Source organism: Erythrolamprus reginae, chromosome 1, assembly GCF_031021105.1.
Source record: "Erythrolamprus reginae isolate rEryReg1 chromosome 1, rEryReg1.hap1, whole genome shotgun sequence".
Classification (NCBI taxonomy): Eukaryota; Metazoa; Chordata; class Lepidosauria; order Squamata; family Dipsadidae; genus Erythrolamprus; species Erythrolamprus reginae.
The window spans coordinates 139,853,387-139,876,613 of NC_091950.1; the positions used below are offsets into that span (position 1 = coordinate 139,853,387).

Sequence of the window (23,227 nt, forward strand, 5' to 3'; positions counted from 1 at the left end):
ATTCATACAGTGTACTATTATAATCTTTCATATCTTAAACTGATAATACCGTCACATTTTGCCCTGCTTTTCGAGTGCCTTAAAATGTAATGGAACCAAGTTACTTACTTAATTGGGGACAGTTGTCTGATGCAGAGCAGCAAAGCGACGGTCATGGGGAGAATCGCGATAGAATGGATCGACAGTTGTGATTGTCCTATGCAAGCATTGGGAAAAATAAATAAATAAAAGAGGGTAGAAGGCACCTGAGGAAAGGAGATAAAATGGCAACAACGGGCACCAGGAATAACTTGATTGAGCAAAAGAAAAAGAACCAGGCCTGCCCCTATGATGTCACCTGCCAACATGAGGATGAACAGTCCTCAAGGTCTCTGTAGCATTAGGATCACTTCCTAAGCCCGTTATGTGGTTGTTTGTAGCAAAGCCACCTGCTTGTTGAGACTGGATACCTCCTCGGGTCCAGCCCTCCCTGTCCACTCCCCTTGGAATGGTTTCATAAAACCTGATAAAGAGAAAGATGATTAATGCCAGGCAGATTCAGCAACTGCTTCTTGTGATCTCACAAATATAAATCAGAAGTATGTCTTTACTCTGGTACTGCAGACTTGCAATTTGAGAGTTTACACTAGGGTAGGAATATTTATTTTTCTACAAATAGCAGACCCACTATTTTTTTTCTGCCCTCTGCTCCCACTGTCTAACCTCCAAAGACCTTGCTTCGAAAAAAGAATAAAAACTACCTAGACCAGTGATGGCAAACCTTTTTCCCCTCGGGTGCTGAAAGCAAGCATGTGCGCACTCAACTTATGCATGTGCATGCCCACAACCATAATTCAATGCCCCCCACATGCCCCATCCCTATGTACATGTGTGTATATGGCCAACTTCCGGTGGGCCTGGTAGACCCATTTTTCACTGTCTCCAGGCTCCAGAGGATTCCCTGGAGCCTGGGGCAGCCAAAAATGGCCTTCTCCGTCTCCCCTGAGGCCTTCCAGAGGCCAAAAGCATCCTCCCAGACCCTCTGCGTGAGCCAAAAATCAGCAGACTGGTATGCGCTGGAGCTGAGCTAGGGCAACAGCTCATGTGCCAGCAGATATGGCTCCACATGCCATCTGTGGCACACGTGCCATAGGCTTGTCATCACAAATATTAAAAAAATATGCTTTAAGAGAAAATCATAGCTTAGGAATGTTACTATCTCTCCCCCCCCCCCCCATCCTTCTAGCATTTTCCTGCAGGTTCAGGGTCTGTTTTTATTGGATCAACCAATTGTGACAGGCATTGAATGAGAAGAGGGACAGCAACTAGCCCAAAGTCACCCAGTTGGCTTTCACGCTTCAGTCAGAACTAGAACTCACAGTCTCCTGGCTTTTAGCCTGTTGTCTTAACCAGTAGACCAAACAAGGCTCCCTGAAAATTACTATTCTAATATGGACTGTAAACTACTAACAAACTCACTTGGAATTATAGCTAGTCAAAAACCTGTTGGGCAGATTTGGATCATACGCAGGTGTCACGTAGCTAAGGTTGTTAGTGCTATATCCCGTGGGTTCCTGTATGGAGAAAGGCATGAAAGCGAAACTAAGGATGCCTCAAGAAGAGGACAAGGAATATATGATTATGAAACAGTTGCAAGATCCCCAAATGACTCCCACATTATATATCCGATATACCTTGTTGCCTACAGACTCTCGTCCTAAAAGATTGGTTTGTGTTTGAGGCGGTCGATAAAGGCCTTGGAACTGAGAATGACTGAGAGGCCCACATGCTTCTGCATTGGGTAGCGGTCCCTGTGAAAATGAGGACCATAAGAAACAAAGGAATTTAAAGGAGTAGGTGAACTGCAGGAGAAGTAAGCACCGACAAAAAATAGATTCAAGATAGGAAAGGTAATGGAAGGTGAGTAAATAAATGGCTAAAAAGTGTAAGAGGGGCTTGGGAATCCGATAAACAATTGAAAAAGGAAGAAGTGGAGAAAAGAGAGGTATGTGTTTGCAGTTGCTGATAAGGAGAAACAACTAGAGGAAATGTAGAAGAACAGACAAAAATGGGAAATGAAAGCAGGCAGAGAAACATAGCAGATAGAAGAACTACAAGAATAAGGATGATTCAGAAATAGCTGTGAAGAATTTTAGACACATTTCTCCTGTGTACGAAAGCAGAAGTTCAAAACAGGGAAAATGAAATGGGGGATAAGATAGGGAAAAAACTGTTCTGTCAACACAGAGCTGTCGCTTACTGAAGAACCAAGGCGAAGATCCTTCTGCCGACTAAATCCAGAACCCCGCTCAGAGCCTTTGGAAAGGACTGGTAGAAACTCATCTCCCTTTCAGGAAGAAAAAAAATAAAGATAAAGATAGCTATAGTATACATATATAGGGATAGATATTGAAGAATAAAAATGGAAATAATATTTGTTCATCCAGCCCCCATCCAAGCCAGCAGGTGAAGTTCTTACATGTGGAGCAGAAGATGGTTGATAATCTGCCATCATGACGCTGATTCCAGGATTGCTTTCCTACAAAGCAAAACAAATGAAAACTACTACTTAGACCAAGAGAGAGAGAGAGAAAGCAGATTGGATATAACAGTTATTTTATTATAGCTTTTACTATGTTGGGGGAAAAAACCCAAGGAGCCAGGTTAGTAGGAGACCCTACTTAATACTATCTAATTATCTGAACTAATACTGGTGGTATCTGGATCAGCTGTGGCAGGTCATAAGAAGTAGTAATTATTATTACTACGGTAGCATTATTATGATGGCAGGGCATAAGTTGTAATTATAAAAAAACAGCATTTCGTATATTTAAATTTCCAGCCAGATACAGTGGTACCTCTCTTTATGGACTTAATTCTTTCTGTGACCAAGTACTTAAATAGAAAAGTTTGTAAGAAGGAACAATTTTTCCCATAGCAATCAATGTAAAAGCAAATAATGCATGTGATTGGGGAAACCACAGGGCGGATGGAGGCCCTATTTCCTCCCAGGAGATTCCTAGAGAGGCCCCACAGAGGCTTCTCTCTGCCTTTTCCGGCCCTGTTTTGTCCCAGGAGTTTCCTAGAGAGACCCCCAGAGGCTTCTCCCTGCCTTTCCTGGTTACAGTTTTGGAGGCTCAGGTTTGTAAGTGGAAAATGGTTCTTGAGAAGAGGCAAAAAAAATCTTGAACGCCTGCTACCTGTTCCTCCTCTAGCTTCGACTCCTGTACGTTACCTCAGCATATCTCGGACCTATTACTGGCAGGTGGGAATATTTCTAAAATAATCCAAGGTTAAATCCATCCAATTTTCATAAAAGAAATATAGGAAATATATATATTGGGGGGAAACCAAGATAATCCTGGGAGCTGGCACTTATTTCATGCTTAATGAAAAATATTTGAAATTTATTTTTAATAAAACGTCTATTGGGATACCAGCTAGCAGACAACATTGGAGGGCCATAGGCACATTGGCACAACGGAAATGAGCATTTATAAAAACTTATCAGAAAAGAAAAACATAATACTACAGAGATTCTGGAATTTTTCTAACAATAAAGGGCAAAAATTGTGATAAACAAGCTGGGTATTATTTACACTTCCAGAATTCTAATGCAGTTTCTTTTAAGGAGAGGTGGCTACATTGCCTTAACATGAAATATGCCTAATCTTTTATGGATTGTTTTTAATGTTTATTTTACGGCCTGTTTGTTATTTGCTGCCCAGAGTTAAGTTTAGTTGTTGGCTTGCTTGCTTGTTTATTGCTTGCTGCCTGAAGTCAGGTTTGTGAAATGGGCAGCTGTGGTAGGATGTGTATGTACTAAGGTGACCAGACGTCCTGCTTTTGGTGGGACAGTCCTGCTTTTGAGCAATTTGTCCCGTATCGCTCAGTGTTTTTAAAAAGTCCCAACTTTTTGGAGATTGCATTGGATCATTGAGCACATTGTTATGTGTTGTGGGGATGTTTTATTGTTACTATAAAAAGCAATAAAAAAACTTTATTAAAAAAAGAGAGAGATATTGCATTGTACCCAGAAGGGCTAGCTCTTCATCCTTTGATGCTGGGCAATGACGTGGCTTGAAAGGATCACCGGGCAAGCAGCTCAGCTTTTACGCTGCCCAAAATCGGCCGATGCAAAGTGGGGAGGGGAGAAAGAAAAAAGTGAAGTGGTGGCCCAAAACTTTGGCACTATCGGCTACGGGTTGCTTTGCACATGCCCAACAATGAGAGAGAGAGAGAGAGATCAGCGGGTTGGAGAAGAGACCGAGCGCACACCTCTCCGCCGTTGGTGGGGGAAAGAGTAGGGAAACCGCTTTCTTTGAGGTGAAGCCCCACTCTAACACTATTAAGTGAGAAAACAAACACTAAGGTAAAATTCTGTAGAAATTATTCAGCAGTCCGTGTCCCCCTCCCATTCCCCCATCAATGGTGTCCCGCTTTGCTGAAGTTACAATATGGTCACCTTAGTATATACATACAATTCTGATTGAAGAAAAGACACATTAGACCGCAGTGTGCAGGCGAAGGCGTTAGCCCTTTTACCTTCATCATGTTTCATAAAAATGGCCTTTTGGCTTTTAAAGAGAAAGCTCCAAGGGAAGCCAATCAGGAGCACAGCAAATTTATCACAGTTCTAAGATTAAGATTATCTGCTTGCTTGTTTTGTTTTGTCATTGTGCTGGTTTATAGGTCAAAGTGAACATGTAAATAATTGTTACAACCTCTCGGATTTATGCTTGTGGGCAGTAGAATAACATGTCATGGTATACTCAGGGGTGGGCAGCAGGCAGGACGGGGTGGAACGCAGTTCCACCGGCGGAAATGAAGATGCGTGTGCAGCTCTAGCTGATCGGCGGCTGTCACTTCCTGGATTACTGGTCTGGTGTCGCCTCGACTCTTCTTTTTTCCCCTGCTGCTGTTGCTGCATCTGGGCTCCTTGCTTTTTTCCTCTTTCCTCCTTGCTGGCCTTGGACGAGCTTCCCTCTCTCCTGCCCGGCCCTCCTCCAGCCTCATGCGACCGCCTCCCGCCTGAGAGGCAAGTAGAAGGCGTGGGTGGAAGCAGCGCTGGCAGCATTTATACTTCTGGCAGCACCCATTCACCGAGCTACCCAGCCTGAGGCGGGGGGGGTGACCCAGGAAGGAGAGCGCAGGAAACGCGAAGCAAATTGTCACCCCAGCGAGCAGCACTGGTAATGTTGCAAGTCGAGGACTTAACAGTTCACTTGAATGATGATGATCGTTCAAGCCACTCCTACCTGGTCACATGGCTGGAAATCCACTCCTATCCAGTCATATGACCATTAAGCCACACCCGCAAAATTAGCCACACCCACAGTGTGGCAGTAAAAATTTTGGCTGCCCATTTCTGGGTATACTGCTACTCAATAGTCTTCGCCCGAGGGTTTAAATGAAGATATTCGGTACTTACCCTTGATTTAAACATGCCTCTCTTTAAGAAGGTTTCTCTTGTAGCTCAGAATCCCTTTTGTACTACAAATCAAAGAACTGCTCTCAACCTCAGTTGGTTTTGCAAAACACTCTGATTAATTCCATAAGGTAAAATAATTCTGTGCCTTACTTTTTCTTTAATGGATATTTTTCTTCTTTTTCATTTACTTTCATTCCCAATAGAGATAAAACAGTTGCTTCATGTTTATAAAATGGTGATGTGACTTCTAAATAATTATTCTTATGCTCGTGCAGACAATATTCTTGAAATTGATATCTGAGTTCCATAAACAGATATTTTAGATTAATTTGGCAGCTTATTTCTATAACTTGAATTTATTCCTTTTTAGATATTTTCTGAACTACTTGAAATGGACTCAAATTATCCATTCTAAAAAATATTGTGATATAATATATATTTTGTCCAAGTTATTTTAATATCCCTTTTCTACTCTTTCTGTTTTCACCATTATCTATCTATTGGGATAGATAAAACCTCTTTTACTGGAATGTGAGAGTTCCTCCTTTCTCTTTTGTTTCACAAATTGTCCTGCTCCTACAGTAAACAAGAGTCCTTGCTGTAGATGGTCAAAAAGTTAAGAAGGTGGCCACAACCATGCCAAGCCCATTTTTATGTGCATTGTGATCTAAAATGGTGAGCTTTGATCACATGGTTGTGGCCACCATCTTCAGTTTTTTTAGCCCTCCCCTCTCCCCAGACACCAGTGACAGAAAGGAAGCCCATGGATTGAGAGAGAGTAATTGTTGAAACTCAAAAAAAAACTGGAGAAGAAGGGCACCATTTTGCCAATTCTGCTTTGCAGCATCTTTACCACGATGCTTCATCTGCCCCTGAACAGAAGAAGAAACCAAAGCTACTGGGAGGACCTGAGATGTTACTTTATCCACAATGGGGTTAGCAAGGCAGCCTTCAGTAAATCCTGACTCTTCCTTGGCTCCAATTGTTTTAGTTTGCAGGAAATCTGTATGGAGAGAAAAATAAAGAGGTCTACTATGGGAGGGGAAAGGAGCATGCGATAGATGACTTCAAAAACATCTTTGGGAGCTGGACTGATCTGTTCAGTTCTCACAAATTAACACCAGTGAGTCATGCAAAACCGTGTGAGAGCCCTAGTTTTGAATATTAAGTTTAAAAGGGCTTAAATTGTTTGCATAGTGCAGTACTATCCTTTTCTGGATGCTTTTTCTTTTCAACTGCTATTTGGGGGTTTACTTTTTCTCTGAACTCTGAGGTTATGCCTAGCCAATTGTGATTAAAATTGCTTCATTTTCTATATATAAATATTATAAAGGAAAGCTTAGCCATTATAATTTGCTATTCCTTCAAGCTCCTTTCATCTTACCCAACAGTGAAATCAAGGAAGGGAAGAGGGAAATACTACTCTGTGCTTATAAAACCTTTGGAGGTTGCACCCGGACCCCAGTCAAGGACTACAAAAGTTTTTACTACCATACTGTGGGTGTGGCTTATTTTGTGGGTGTGACCTGCCAGCCATGTGACCAGGTGGGAGTGACTTGACGATAATGTGACTAGGGGTGGCTTAAAGGTCATGTGACTGACTTAAAGGTGGCCAACTTGACGTCACTCACATCAAGGGTTTGGGTTAGGGTGCCTGGCCTCTCCTCGCCTCAAAGAGATACAATTTACCTATCTATTTACTATTACTGAACATCCAAAATATACTCTTTAATTCTATGTATATATGCCATATGTGTACATACATATTACACACAGACACACAAAAATATACATTATCTACTATATTGTTGTGATTCAGCCAGAACACTATATAAACTATGTTTATGTACACACACACACGAACACACACAGCTCTTCTAAAATTATACACATTCAATCTCATGTAGGAAAACATACCCAGAGCCCAGAAGGAAAAAAAGAAAAAAAATTTGCTACCGGTACTGCGTACCTGACCGTACCCGTAGGAGACCACCACTGAGGATACCCTGCATTTTCTTTCAACATCTTTCAGTGCAAATTGGGTGCTCTGGGGTGGAGCTCCATTTTTGCTACCCCACTGTGCTACCCCTGGCCGGGCAGTACCCCACTCCTGCCAGACCCCTAACTCAAAGATGTGTTTCTCTTAATATATTCAAAGAGAGCCAATATGCCTGCATCAGTTGCTCTTTCTTCTACAATGTTCACTCACCATGCATGCTACATAAAAAAGAATGTTTTTTTAAAAAAAACCTGCAAAATTCCATAGCAGAAATCTGGACAATGCAGAAATGTTACTCAAAATAGATGCATGGATTTTGCATTGCTGCTACTTGTAATGCAAAGTTATTTTTTAGACAAGGCAGAGGCTTGAGAATTTGTATGTAACTGTCATCCTGTGAAAAATTGTTCCCTGAAAACAAAAGAATTTTCCAAGTACCTTACGGTTTTTGAGGTGTTATTTAAAGAAATGTTGCACAGTTCAATTTCTCTGATCTTCAGTTTTAAATTATGTAAGCAAATCCATCATCACTTTTTAAAAATGTGTGGCTTAAATGTTAAAATCTCCACAGGACAAGAAATAAAAACAATAAAAGACCTTCTCAAAATAAAACTGAAAGAAAATAATTATTGAAATGTAATTTCAATGGTTCCTTTCTAATGGTTGTGAAATTATTGTATTGGTTATAGAAACAATAGTATTGGCTGGTAGATTCTTTGTAGATGCAGAGTATCTCAATTCCTTCTGAATTTGGAGGGTTTTTGGAAGACTTTCCTTAGATTTCTAAATCTGTTTCCATCCCTGATGTCTTCACAGATGTTGCTATAATACAGTTTGGGTTTTCTAACAGCTATGTTAGATATTCTGTGTTGAGATTCTTTCCAATATATTCGCTCTCTTCTCTCGTTACAAGAGAAATATTTCTATTGCATTATCTTCTGAAAGCATCTACTTCCAGTACACTCCAAACACCCAATGCCTAAGATTCATTTCATATTTCATTGTGTTGAGCTTTCTTGTGTTCATGCTACTTACATTCTATCTCAGTGTTTCTCAACCGTGGCAACTTGAAGATATCTGGACTTCAACTCCCAGAATTCCCCAACCAGCAAATGCTGGCTGGGGAATTCTAGGAGTTGAAGTCCAAATATCTTCAAGTTGCCAAGGTTGGGAAACACTCTACTATCTGACCACTATAATTTGGTCTTTACAGCTTTTGGGTTTCTTTTTCTATATGACTGCATCATCAAATACAGTAGATATCTCAAAGACTTTAATTGAAGTACATCACACCTGAATGCCATATGACTTGAGGGACCCAAGATCCAACACTTTTTATCAATCACTTTCATAATGTCCATCCATGGAATTAGTTTAGCAAAATGTAAGCATGCTAAAATGTAGGAATGTCTTACCATTGCCGTTGTCACTAAAGTAACCATTGCCTCCAACATTTTATATCACTGCTGCCTGATATAATCCCTGGCCTGTTTTAGTTGATCAACGGGGATGATATTTATACCTTGGATGACCCTGCTGAAAGTACACACTCTTCTTCTATACTTCTGGTGTTCCTCGTTCTATCCTCTCAGTACTTCCCTGACTTACCATTTTAAGGCAGCAAGGCAGGATCTAGGAGGGGGGAGAGATGGCGCTGTTCCAAAGTAAGATGATGCAGAATAAGCCCATGAAAGGCAATCCTGGAGGGCCAAAGACCCAGCTAAAGCAAAATGGTTTAGCTACTCCGACCTAAGAATTAAACGTGACCTATAGTGCTTTGTGGATCTACAGTATTTCAAAGAGTGACTCCATTAAATCAAATTATCCCACTGAAGCTTCACGAGTTCTAATTCAAATTACAAATTTACATTTTTAAATTGAGGAATTTAATATTCAGAGAATGGGATATGAGTACTGAGATAAAAATCACCATGGGTAGTTTCAGATGTGATAATCCAAGTCCCCCCTCCAAAAATATAAATTACGCTTGAATGCATAATAATAGCATAAATCTAGCAACTATTAGGTTGTATTAATGCATAGAAATTATACCTGGTTGCCCTGGAATGTTGAAGCGGTACTTAGAGCCGTACTCTGTGGACATGAACTGAGGTCCCTACAAATACAACAGAGAAGAAGACCATGTTCACTGGAATTGACCCACCCTTAGCTTCTCAATATATTTTCAATCTTGCTAAGCTGTATCCCATTTACTATTCTCTTTGTGAGTACCTCTACCTAAGAACGCCTCTACTTATGAACTTTTCTAGATAAGGACAGGGTGTTCAAGATTTTTTTCCCCTCTCTCAAGAACCATTTTCCACTTACAAACCCGAGCCTCCAAATCTGTAACCGGAAAAGGCCGGGAGAAGTCTCCATGGGGCCTCTCTAAGAATCTCCTGGGAGGAAACAGGGCTGGAAAAGGCGAGGAGAAGCCTCCATGGGGCCTCTCTAGGAATCACACACATTATTTGCTTTTACATTGATTCCTATGTGAAAAATTGCTTCTTCTTACAAACTTTTCTACTTAGGAACCTGGTCATGGAATGAATTAAGTTCATAAGTAGAGGTACCACTGTACTTGCTATCCTTCCCTAATTCTCTTACTCTTAGGAAACATTGGCCTTTCTACTGAGCTGCCCTTCATGTCTGGATTTCATGTGTAATTCCTTTGCAATGCCAGCTGTTATTTTCTATAGATCGCTACTCAAAACTCATTTTTTTGTGGTGTCTTTGACACAACCTCTTAATCTAATTCTCAACTGTAAGGAGGCCTAAGCAAGTACAGTGGTACCTCGGTTATCGAACGCCTTGGTTCTCATACATTTTGGATTTTCGGCAAAAATTTGCTTCAGTATCTGAACAAAAATTCAGATACCGAACAGCCACAGTAAATTTTGTTTATTATCCAAAATGCTACAAGATCTGAGGGGACGGGGTGAGACAGAATGGGAGTCGGAATCCGACACGCGCATCCTAGCTGCCCACTTAACAGCCTCCTAGTCTCTAGTCTATGCACTCCAAGCTGTAGGAAGGGTGGGGGCAGCTGCAATACCAGCAGCTTTGGGGGGCTCCTTTCCTCAGTGGTTCATCTTGTTACCTGTAGATAGCCGCACCAATTTTCTCCTTCCCAGCGGCGGCTTTCCTTCGAGCAGCAGCAGCACCAGGAATGTCAGCGACTTCCCTTCCTCATGTGACGTCCCCGGCGCTGCTGCTGCTCGAAGGAAAGCCACCACCGTCGCCGCCGCTTGGAAGGAGAAAGTTGGTGCAGCTGCCTATAGGTAACAAGACGAACCACTGAGGAAAGGAGCCCCCCCCCAAAACTGCCGGTATTGCAGCCGCCCCCGCCCTTCCTACAGCTTGGAGCGGAAGGGTGTAGGAAGGGTGGGGGCGGCTGCAATACTGGCAGTTTCGGGGGGGCTCCTTTCCTCAGTGGTTCGTCTTCTTACCTATAGGCAGCTGCACCAACTTTCTCCTTCCCGCTGGCGGCTTTCCTTTGAGCAGCAGCAGCGCCTGGAACGTCACATGAGAAAGGGAAGCCGCTGGAGCAGTGGCAACTGCTGAGATGGCTCTGGCAGCTTCATCACGTGACATTCCCAGCGCTGCTGCTGCTCGGTGGAAAGCCGCCGCCAGGAAGGAGAAAGTTGGTGCAGCTGCCTACAGGTACAAGACCAACCACTGAGGAAAGGAGCCCCCCCGAAACTGCCGGTATTGCAGCCGCCCCTATCCTTCCTACAGCTTGGAGTATAGAACTATAGACTATAGAGCTCCTCAGATCTTTATCCCATAGGAAATAAAGGAAATAGGGGCTGGGAACCAATTAAATCCATTTCCATTATTTCCTATGGGATAAATTAATTCGGTACTCGACCAAATCGGTTCTCGACCACACTTAGTTGGAATTATTTTTATAGCTACTGTTAAGCTTCCAAGTCCAATACTGGTTATCACTTAGAAAGCCAGTGCTTACTCAAAATGTTTTCTTGTTTGCGCAGAGCAGCAAATGCCTACCCTGACCAATCTTCTCTTTTTATATTTAGGTGTTGAATATCCAGGCCTATCCAAATGGTTCTGAAATTTGAGGCAGAAAATCCTATAAATGCTTCTCCCTCTACCTGCACCACATATCAAATCCCCTATCATTTGCTGCCTTCTAATGGCGTCTCATTCCAATTATTGGAGCCCACGAACTCACGTGTCTTGCATTTTCCGCTTCAACTGAGCCTTTTCCAAATGTATTGTGGAGTGTTGGGACATGTCTAGGCTCCAGCCCTATCACAGCTTCAGCTCCCTGGTTGGCTGTGTCAAAATGGACCTTTTTGACCTGCAATATCAAACGCAGTTAGCCTCTGAGAAGAACAATGCTAAAACATAATAGGTTGAAGAGAATGGAAATGCTATTGAATATACTGTAGAAAAAGAAGAGAGAAGATCAAGGTAGACCATTCCAGGACATTTGCTGCATGGCAGAAAATACAGTGGCACCTAAAGTCCATATTAAGACAATGTGGCATGATTAAGTAAGTACCGTATTTTTCAGAGTTTAAGACACACCTTAAAAGAGGCTGATAATTTGGGTGAATGTAGCTCTTTTTTAATCCCTAACTAGCTACTAATGATCTTCCCAGCTCTTACCTTGCAGGCTCTTTCATGGTTTCTCTCTGCAAATAATGTTTTCCAAGCCCTAAGTCTTTGCAGGGTTATTTTCATTGCTCCAACTTGCTCTGAATAAGTTTCTTTCTAGCCCTAACCAGGTGCTAACAATGTTCCCAGCTCTTACCAGCTTGCAAGCTCTTTCATTGTTACTCTCTGCTAAGAATATTTTCCAAACCCTGTCTTTGTAGGGGGGTTTTTCCCATTCTCTACTTACTCTGAATGTTTCTTTCCTGCCCAATCAGGTGCTAACAATGTTCCCAACTCTTACCAGTTTGCAAGCTCTTTCATTGTTACTCTCTGCAAAGAATGTTTTCCAAACCCTGTCTTTGTAGGGGGGGGGGGTTTCCCATTCTCTACTTACTCTGAATGTTTCTTTCCTGCCCAATCAGGTGCTAACAATGTTCCCAGCTCTTACCAGTTTGCAAGCTCTTTCATTGTTACTCTCTGCAAAGAATGTTTTCCAAGCCCCAAGTCTTTGCAGGTTTTTTTCTTTGCTCTTCTTTCTCCCAATGTTTGTTTCCAGGTACTAATGATGTTCCCAGCCCTTGCTGGCTTGCAAACTCTTTCATTGTTACTCTCTCCGAATAATTTTTTTTTTAAAGCCCTAACCAGGGGACAAAATAATGTGCTAAAGCTGACCAGACTAAGGACACTAGCCAGATGAATATCTGGTAAGCAGATTCTTTTCCCTATTTTCCTCCCCAAAAACTAAGGTGCGTCTTACACTCTGAAAAATACGGTGGGTAAGTAATAAATAAGTAATTTCAAGCTGCTCAAGTTCCTTGGGCACCTGAAGCAGAAAACATACACTCTCCGATAGAGAAATTCCAATCCATTTAGATAACTATTTTCTGCCTTTCATTGTATCCATAATCAGTTGCCTGAGGCATATATTTTCCTCCATTGATAGAAGGAGACTTGAAAGCAATCAGAAAGGCAGACATGCCAATAAATGTTTCCTTAGCTGAAATTGTGACCTGCATTTTATCTATTCTGTATATATTTAAACAAAATAGTACAAATTGCAGCATATAACTTTTGAATAAACATTTTACCTTCTGTTGTGAACATTTTGAAAAATAAGGTTATGGTGTTTTTCTAAAAGGTAAACATAACTTAAAAGGTAAACTGCATTTTGCTTTTAGTGCAACAATGTAGTAAAGTAAGACCATAATTATTAAACCAGTGCATTTGGCTAAACTAGGCCTTAATTCTATTGTCTTTTCCTGTCTAGGTAGAATATAAGCAGTTGTGCATTCACAAGGGTAGCTGGGTTCTTTTTAAAATTATGTCTGGGTGTTTCAGGGGTCATATTAAGATACAAACTGACTCAAATAGCTCTCTTCTATTATAGCAGATTCACTTGAAATCTTATCTGTATTGACATGTGCATACAGCATCTCTCATTGATTAAGTTCTAAATGCATTATTATTTATTTTGAAAAGAAGAAGGAATGTAGAACAAACTTGGGGAAGGGACAGGACAACACAGTCTCTTTTTTTAATAAAAGGTTTTTTTATTTTTCTCCACATATACACCCATACACATACTGTAAATCATAACAATATACAGTGGAACCCCGACATAAGAGCTGCTCTACTTAAGAGCAACTCGAGATAAGAGCTGGGAGGGGAGAGATATTTTTGTTCTACTTACAAGCCCAAATTCGAGATACAAGCGCCAAGGAGCTGTCTCTTGAAGCCAAACGCTAACTTCCGCGTTCGGCTTCAGGAGACAGCTGCGAAGCGGCGCGCGTGTTTTAAAAGGTTGCAGCCGGCCTGGGGGGCTCGGGGGGGTGCTTGCAGCTTTCTTTCTTGCTCTTTTTCTTTCTCTCTTTTACCTTCCCTTCCTCTATTTCTTCTTTTCTTTCTCCTTCCCACCTTCTTCCCTCCCTCCCTCCCTTCACTCATTCCTCTCTTACTCTCCCCTTTCATAAGTTTCCTTCCTTCCTTCCTCTGTTCCTGTCCCTTCCCTCTTTCCTTCCTTCCTTCCCACCCTCCGTCCATTCATTCATTCCTCTCTTGATCGCTTAAAGCCGGTCCCTGGTGCAAAAAGGGTTGGGGACCTCTGTCCTACAGGATTGGGTGGCAGAGAAGTTGAACATATGTAAATTTAAAAGTTTAAGAAAGTTTACAAGTTAAGTGAAAGAAACTTCATTATTCATTTATATGTACATGTACATTTCTTCATTAAAAACATGTCTTTCTGCATAATTTAGACTAACTTTGTGAGTTTTTTGAGTGCTGGAACCAATTAAAATTATTTACATTAATTCCTATGGGGAAAAGTCGTTCGAGATAAGAGCTGCTCGACTTAAGAGCCCAGGTCCGGAACGAATTAAACTCGTATCTCGAGGTACCACTGTACAGTGATACCTTATCTTATGAACTTAATTGGTTTCGGGATGAGGTTTGTAAGGTGAAAAGTTTGTAAGATGAAACAATGTTTCCCATAGGAATCAATGGAAAAGCGATTAATGCGCGCAAGCCCAAAACTCACCCCTTTTGCCAGCCGAAGCACCCGTTTTTGCGCTGCTGGGATTCCCCTGAGGCTCCCCTCCATGGGAAACCCCACCTCTGGACTTCCGTGTTTTTGTGATGCTGCGATTTCGCTGAGGCTCCCCTCACTGGGAAACCCCACCTCCAGACTTCCGTTGCCAGAGAAGCGCCCATTTTTGTGCTGCTGGGATTCCCCTGCAGCATCGCAAAAACACGGAAGTCTGGAGGTGGTGTTTCCCATGGAGGAAAGCCTCAGGGGATCCCAGCAGTGCAAAAACGAGCGCTTTGCTGGCAACAGAAGTCCGGAGGCAGGGCATCCCAGTGGTGGCGGCTTAGGTTTGTAAGGTGAAAATAGTTTGGAAGAAGAAGCAAAAAAATCTTTAACCCTGGGTTTGTATCTCAAAAAGTTTGTATGATGAGGGGTTTGTAAGATGAGGTAGCACTGTATATATAATTATACACTTATATTCAATAAACCATAAATAAACATTCTAAATTTGCACCTTTTATATTTTTATTGCCCATCTGTTCTCTCCACCACATTTCATATCACTTCCCTCCCTCTCTTCCCTCTATTTCTTTCTCCTTCTCTCCCACTTTCCTACTTCCCTCCTCTCACCGTCTCCTCTTCCTTCTCTACTTCCTCTTTCTCCCTCATATACGTTCCCTGAGTAAGTCTAATCATAATCCATCTTATGGTTAACAGACAGGTAACTCATATCCCTAACTACATTTTATTATCAGTGCAACTTTTAGACTTATATTATTCAATATCCATATTTATACATATACAGTATTGTATATTTTCCTAGGTGTATTTACTACTATTTTAATACTGCCTTCTCGCCTACCTAATTTTGTCCCCTGGGTCTTAATTTTCTATTCTCCAATTTAATCGGTGTTATTTATCTTCTATACATATTCATTTTCTATCCAATCATAACATTTCCCACACACATTATAATATTTAGAATCTTCCTTATTTTTAATTTTCATTGTTCATTTGTGCACAATCCAATATTTTTTTAATTACATCCCCTTCAGAAGGGGCTTTTAGTTGCTTTCCATTTCTGCAATTCTAGCCGGAGTAATTACATGAATAATTAAATATGTATTTTCTTTATTAAATTTCTCTGGTAATATACCCAACAGGAATATCTCTGATTTCAGCTCTATACGTTGTTTCAATATTTTTTCTATCCATAGTTGAATTAAATTCCAATACACTTTGGCCTCAGCACATGTCCACCACATGATAAAAAGAACCCAGTATTTGCTGACATTTCCAACATTTCATAGATTTATCTTTAAACATTTTAGCTATCCTTTCTGGTGACATGTGCCATCTATAAAAGATTTTACACATATTTTCTTTATATGCTGTTGCCATTGTCAGTTTGTAGTTTTTTTCCCATGGCTGTTTATTTATTGGATTTGTATGCCGCCCCTCTCTGAGGACTCTTGGAGGACTGTTGCCATTTATCCAATTCTATAGTGTGTCCAAAATTCCTTGCCCATTTAATCATCATTTCTTTCACTTGTTCTTGCTCTAAATCAATATATAGTAAATAATTATACAGTTTTTTAATTTCATCCATTCCTCATCTTGGCATTCCTCATTTTGGATTCATTTTTTTCTGTATATATAATAAAACTCCTCTTTTGCTTTGATCCGCTAATGCTGAATATAAATCTCCCAACTTTGTGTATGCTAATAATTTTTTATGCTGTCGTCTAATGCGTACTTCTTGCAAGCATATTATATCCATTTTTAATTTCCCCAATTTATTAAGTGTTCTTTTCCTTTTTATAGCCAAATTTAGTCCATTTATGTTTATTGCTATCATCTTAACCTCTTCTTCCCTTTTCATTTGTTTAATGCCTTAGATCTCATCAGCCTCATATCTCTTTGCTCCTATTGCCATTGCTCCTTCTAATTCTTTCTCTTCCATCTCTTTAACACATTGACTTGCTTGTTGTTTTATCTCATCCCTAAGGTCTTATTGAAATCTAGCCTCTTTTTCTCTTCTCAGGTCTTCCTCATTTTGTTTAAACTGTTGTCTGTAGAATATTTCAGCTTTTTCCACTGTATCCAATCTGTATCTTTGTTCATGCCAAACAAACATTATCCCCTCTGAAATTAGCCCTCTAAAATTTGCTCCTCTCTCAATCAGTCTCTTCGACATAAATCGGTACTCTCTTCTCAAATTACTCTTTTAGTGACATTGTTTTAATGTCACTATCTCCTTTTCTCTTTACTTAATAGTAGAATTTCTTAATTTTTGTAAAATTTCTGTTCTGAGTGATTTCTTTGTGAATCATATGAACCTCTCTAGAAAGTTTATTTTTCATCATATATCTGGTATACACTGTATCAATATCATTAAGTATCTTTTCTTTACTTTCTTCCATCACTTCTGCCAAGATTTCTGCCATTATCGCTGCCAGGTTTTCTCTCTTCTCCTCTACCACATTTTGAAACCATAAATAATATTCAAAGAGGTCCATCTCTAATATGATGATTGTCCTCTCTTGTCATTTGTCTATTTCTATAAGTCTATCATCCAAGCTCCTCCATTTTTTTTTCAGTTGCTTCAACCTTCCCTTCAACTTTCTGTAATTGTTGTTCATTCTTTTCCATGAATTATTTAGCCTCTTTCAATTCTTCTTCCACTTTCCCAATACTTTCTTTAAGTATATAAAACAAGAAAACAAGAAAAAAAGAGTAATGAAAAATACTAAAATTAGTTCCAGTATGTTTTGATGAACAAAAAGAAACCAAAGAAAAAAAAGAAATAATAAAAAATAAGGGAAATTTTTTAAAAATAATTAAACCCTTGAACAAAGAAAAAACAGGTAAAAATAACTCAAATCTTCAGTGATCCAATCATGAAAAAGCAACCTCCATAACAAAAAACCCTCCCAAAAGAAAAACAAAAAACAAAAATATAAGAAAAAAATATTTCCAAAATTTCAATACAAAAAATAAATAATAATAATAAAATGATATAAATATATCCACAAGAAAGAGATATTCAAACTTTCATGTGGAACAAAAGGAAAAAACAGAAGAAAGAACAAAATTACAGAATAATAAATTGCCTCCAAGGAAGGTTTTGGGTTTGTTTGTTTTTTTAAAAGGAAACACTGTTCCTTCTGGCTTTTTCTGCCATAATCCATTAAGTTATATAAAATAATAATAATAATAATAATAATAATAATAATAATAACAACAACAACAACTTTTTCCAAAACAAAGAATGCTTCCCACAAAGGTCAATCAATATTATTCTTCTCTATCTTTTCTTGTTACACAGCTGTGCTTTTCAAAGCTATTATATACCAACTTTGGTCACTAGATGGCAAAAGTGACTTAGCCAATAAGTCCAGCAGTTCCACTAACTTTAATAGAAAGATGAAAACCAGTAAAAAAAAACATTAAGAAATAAGAAGAGATAGTAATTATATATATATTAAAAAACAACCTTCACTGGCACTTAATTAGAATCATAGAGTTGGAAGGGACCTCCAGGGTCATCGGGTCCACCCCCTGCTCAATGTAGGATTCACTAAACCATCCCAGAAAGATGATTGTCCAATCTCTGTTTGAAGACCTCCATTGAAGGCAAGCTCACCACCTCCTATGGCAAGCTGTTCCACTGGTTTATCACCCTCACTGGTTTATCATCCTCACAAGTTCTGCAAATCCAAGTCTATATCAATATAAAGCTTTATGGCCCATCTCTCGCCTCTGTTTATCCAAGCCAGGAATCCAACCAGGGAGCCATCTATAAAGCACAACCGCTCCCCCCCCCCTTGGTGGCCAGCCTTCAAGAGCTTTAACTTTAATACATATTGCCATCTATTTCCTTTCTCCATAAACTTCTGAAATGATCACTTTGAAAAATCCTCTCACCGAGGTGACTCCACTTCGTTACTTCAACTCTTCAAGCAATGGCTGTCTCATCTAATGGCAACCAAGTCACCTCTTCTCAGCTGTAGGTCAGGAGGCGGCTATTGGTTCCCCAGGGGGAATCTGCGATTCCCACCACTACCATCACCCCTGGCCACCGATTCATGCCTCTCCTCTTCACCTATGACCTATAAAGCCCTTCATGACTTCGGACCAGAATATCTCCAAGACCGCCTTCTGCCGCACGAATCCCAGCAACCAGTTAGGTCCCACAGAGTCGGCCTTCTCTGGATCCCGTCGATCAAACAATGTCATTTGGTGGGACCCAGGGGAAGAGCCTTCTGTGGCAGCCCCGACCCTCTGGAACCAGCTCCCCCCAGAGATCAGAATTGCCCCCACCCTCCTTGCCTTTTGTAAGCTCCTTAAAACCCACCTCTGTCGTCAGGCATGGGGGAATTGAGATATTTCTTCCCCCCAGGCCTATACAATTTATGTATGGTATATTTGTGTGCATGTTTGGTTTTTAATAAGGGTTTTTAGTTATTTTAAATATTAGATTTGTTATATGTTGTTTTATTATTGTTGTTAGCGGCCCCGAGTCTATGGAGAGGGGCAGCATACAAATCTAATAAATAAAGAAAGAAAGAAACAAACAAACAAACAAAACAACAAACAAACCTCTCCTACAGAGAGGCTCTGGCTCAATTTCTTCCAATTTTGAGCCCTCTACTGGTGGAAATTTCAGGCTTTCCTTCAAGGTGAAGAATCAGTCGTAGCACTGCAATGCTTGGCTATGCCTCTTCTCCGAGTGCACACTAAGTGCAGTCTCTTACTGACCAGCTAGCCAAGCAGGTGGATAAGTGAATGAATAAATCTGCTTCCGCGTAAACAACTGTTTTCATAGCATCCCAATTTGTGTTCAGATCTGAAAAAATCAGGACGGTCTGAAACAATATCATCCTGGCTTTTTTTGAGAAAAAGAGTAAGCAAGTTTGCAGAAGATTTAATCTTATGTAACTCTCCTGTGGCCACTTTTGACGACCAGGTACAGATATATTGGATTTCCCCAGAATCCCATTCATGGGATTCATGATTGTTGAACCATTTAGAAGAACTACTCAGAAGACTGTAGAATTGTAGTTTTGGTAAATGAGTTTTCCAGGTGTTATTTGAGAAGGCACATATCGATACAGACGCAAACATACATTCAAACCTATACAAGTCTCAGATATTTTTGAAATATTGTCCCATTTATCTATGGTACACACAATACATTAAAAGTGAACACACACACACATATGCCTGTGCTATACATAGTCATTTGTGCTGGTTTGTTTGCAACATCAGATTTTAACTCTCTTAGTCATCTTCTGAATCCTGACACATTCTCACCTGATCTTATAAATTTAGCAATTTTGTTTCCACAGTCTTCACCTTCACTTGCTTGGCAATAGAGTGCATGGGATCTTGTGACCATGTAGAGAGAAGCTCAATTATCTCAATACACACACATTATCTTTCAGCATTTATCTATATTTACAGTGCAAGGAACACTAACAAAATAACAGAGTTGGAAGGCACCTTGGAAATCTTCTAGTTGAACCCCCTGCTTAAGCAGGAAACCCTACTATTTCAGACAAGTGATGGTCCAATCTCTTCTTAAAGACCTCCAGTGTTGAAAAACCGACAACTTCTGCAAGCAACTCATTCCACTGATTAATTGTTTGGTCAGGACATTTCTCCTTAGTTCCAGGTTGCTTCTCTCCTTGATTAGTGTCCATCCATTGCTTCTTGTCCTGCCTTCAGGCGCTTTGGAGAATAGATTGCCCCCCTTTCCTTTGGGGCAGCCCCTCAAATATTGGAACACTGCTATCCTGTCATCCCTAAACCTTTTCATTCAACTAGGTATCTCCCATTCCTGATACTGACCCTAAGTCACTATTGGTGGACATGGTTACTACCATTCCCAGGAAAACATACATCCACAAGAGAAAGCCAGAATGTAAAGTTAGATACTTACTGTTTTGGTTGTGGGAAAAGTTAGAGGCTTTTCTCGAACATACCCACTGCCTGGCTGATGCACACTCCAGGGAAGAGGATACTTCCCATCTGGGAGCTGAAGGGGCTGGAAATTATTATTGGTTGTTGATTCATAGTTATCTTGGAGAAGTTTCCTGGTTTAGGAAAGATAATATACAGCTTAAGAACACTTCCAGCCCAAAAGCATTTTACAAATTTTGCTCATATCCCAGATTTGGAGAAGACTCCTAAAGTTATAATGGACTGTCAAACAAAACAAGCAAACAAACAAACCAGAGTTCCCATTTAAAGCAAAAGACCAGACTTAAATTATTTCAGATACATTATACAAAGACCTAGCTTTCTGGAGAAGGCTCTAATGCTGAAAAGGGTAGAAGGAAAGAAAAATAGCACTATTAACAGTAGTGTTGGTGGATTTAGTTACAGTGATGAATAATGTGTGAAGACCTGAAGGACCATTGTCATGGAGGATAATCTATCAATGTGTTCCCTAAGTTCAACAGCAATTTAAGGGCACTTAATAATCAAGGATCTCCAAAAGACAACTGACTAGTGGAAGAGGATATGTGAAAAATGTATTTTATTGATTGATTGATTGATTGATTGATTGATTGTTAGAGTTGAAAGGGACCATGAAGGCCATCGAGTTCAACCCCCTGCCCAAGCAGGAACCCTATAGTACACCAGTCAAGTGGCAGTTTAATCTTCTCTTAAAAATGTCCAGAGTGTTGGAGTTTACAACATCCGCTGGTAGGTTGTTCCATTGGTTGATCGCTCTGACCGTCAGGAAATTAGTTACCCAATTGTTCAACATTAGTTCTAAGGGAATTCTAATTCTACGATAACCCTCTAAAAACCCTTGGTTGTCAATTAGCCACTGTTAAACGGTTTCTATTGGTCTCCAATAGAGACTCTCTACAATACGGGTGGGCAATTAATTTTGCCATGGGGCTGCATGAGAAATTGGGATGGTTTTAGAGGGCCGGATTAATATAATTAACTCAGTTCTACCCGATACTGTATATTACTGGGTAGAACTGAGCTAATTATATTATAATTATAAATTATAATTACATATTATATTATATTATATTATACATATAATATATATAATTATATATTATAATTATATTATAATTATAAATTAATTGCCCACTCCTTCCTTCCTTCCTTCCTTCCTTCCTCCATTTCTCCTATCTTCCTTCCTTCCTTCTCCAGATGGAGAGAAGCTTCTGTCTCTCTGATTTTCTCTGCCTTTTATTTCTGCTTTTGGACAGTGCTTTACTTCTCTTTCAAAATATTCCTTTCAGATGCCTCTTCAACTGACCTACATTGTCAGTTAAGAAAACATAGTAGAGGCTTTGCCTGAAAGTAGCTTTGGATTCCTCTTCTTCCTCCTCCTCCTCCTCCCTTTTTTCCCCCTGAGAGGTAGGGTGGGGGGGTTGCTTTAAGTTTCTTGGAAAGGCCAATGAAACCAATGAACAATTTAAAAATGAGCATTTATTGGACTTTTGCAAAAGGGCATGGAAAGATAATTTCTTCTTCCTTCCTTCCTCCCTCCATTTCTCCTTCCTTCCTTCCTCCATTTCTCCTTCCTTCCTTCCTTCCTCCATTTCTCCTTCCTTCTTTCCTCCCTCCATTTCTCCTTCCTTCATTTCTCCTTCCTTCCTTCCAACTTCCACGGGCCAGTCACAGACAGCAGGCGGGCCGCATCCGGCCCCCGGGCCGCCCTTTGCCCAGGTCTGCTCTACAACCATCCTACTCATCACTCAGTCAAGAAAGCTGCAGGTGAGGATCCTGGACTGATTATTCAGTCCTGAATTTGAAGAATATACTGAAATATTGTACAATGATCTTCTGCAAAAAATGTTTTAGGGACACAGCCACCCACCCTATGATTGTGCTTACACAATTTATAGACTAATGACAAATGCAATGGTTGACTTGATCATGGTTTTGCCTGAGCATTCCAGCACAAATCAGTGTATCCTAGCCTTATATTACTTTAATGTAGAAATAGTTATTAACTCAGAGACAATCTACCAAAATCGGAGAATCCAGACTTTCACCATCTAAAACACTCTGGTTTCATATTCACATACATACATACATACATACATACATACATACATACATACATACATACATGGATAGATAGATAGAGAGAGAGAGAGAGAGAGAGAGAGAGAGAGAGACAGACAGACAGACAGACAGACAGACAGACAGACAGACAGACAGACAGACAGACAGACAGACAGACAGGCATAAATAGATTAAACGGATGTACTCATGTTATAGAAAGGCTGACTGAAATATCCCAGTTACTCTTTTATCTAAGTTTGAAATATTGTTCTTAATTGCCTGAAAAAGGAGATACTGACCCCACAGCTGGATTATCTATTTTATCTAGGTTTGGGTTGTATTGGACAACAGGCCGGTAGTTGCTTTTATATCCTGCTCCAGAATGGAAGCCGTTCCGAGGACGAAAGCCTTCCTGGCCTGAGGAGAAAAAAGTTTGACAATATTTTTTCTTATTACACTGCCACCCTAAATCATCTTTCCGTCATGGCACTGTAAAAAAATAATACAAAACAGCAACTCAACAAGACTTCTAAATGCTGAAAACATAATTTGAGATCTTCTGAAATGACTATCACGGGGGGGGGGGGGCTTGATTGCTTCCTCACAAAATGGCAGTCCACTTGAGAGT

At 40.2% G+C, this 23,227-nt stretch overlaps 1 protein-coding gene across 3 annotated transcripts in view; it reads right to left on the reverse strand.

Annotated features, from left to right (window-relative positions):
* Positions 1–23,227, reverse strand: part of SAXO4 (stabilizer of axonemal microtubules 4) — a 38,952-nt gene that overhangs the window by 9,297 nt on the left and 6,428 nt on the right. For all 3 annotated transcript variants that reach the window (XM_070767055.1, XM_070767038.1, XM_070767047.1), the window contains 11 exons: positions 22,899–23,016; positions 20,498–20,651; positions 11,605–11,733; positions 9,462–9,525; positions 6,319–6,413; positions 2,459–2,518; positions 2,240–2,326; positions 1,674–1,790; positions 1,459–1,553; positions 338–502; positions 109–196 (listed from right to left, as the gene is read on the reverse strand). In XM_070767055.1, the coding sequence (XP_070623156.1) occupies positions 109–196; positions 338–502; positions 1,459–1,553; positions 1,674–1,790; positions 2,240–2,326; positions 2,459–2,518; positions 6,319–6,413; positions 9,462–9,525; positions 11,605–11,733; positions 20,498–20,651; positions 22,899–23,016 (1,172 nt within the window). The remainder of the gene's footprint in view (positions 1–108; positions 197–337; positions 503–1,458; positions 1,554–1,673; positions 1,791–2,239; positions 2,327–2,458; positions 2,519–6,318; positions 6,414–9,461; positions 9,526–11,604; positions 11,734–20,497; positions 20,652–22,898; positions 23,017–23,227) is intronic.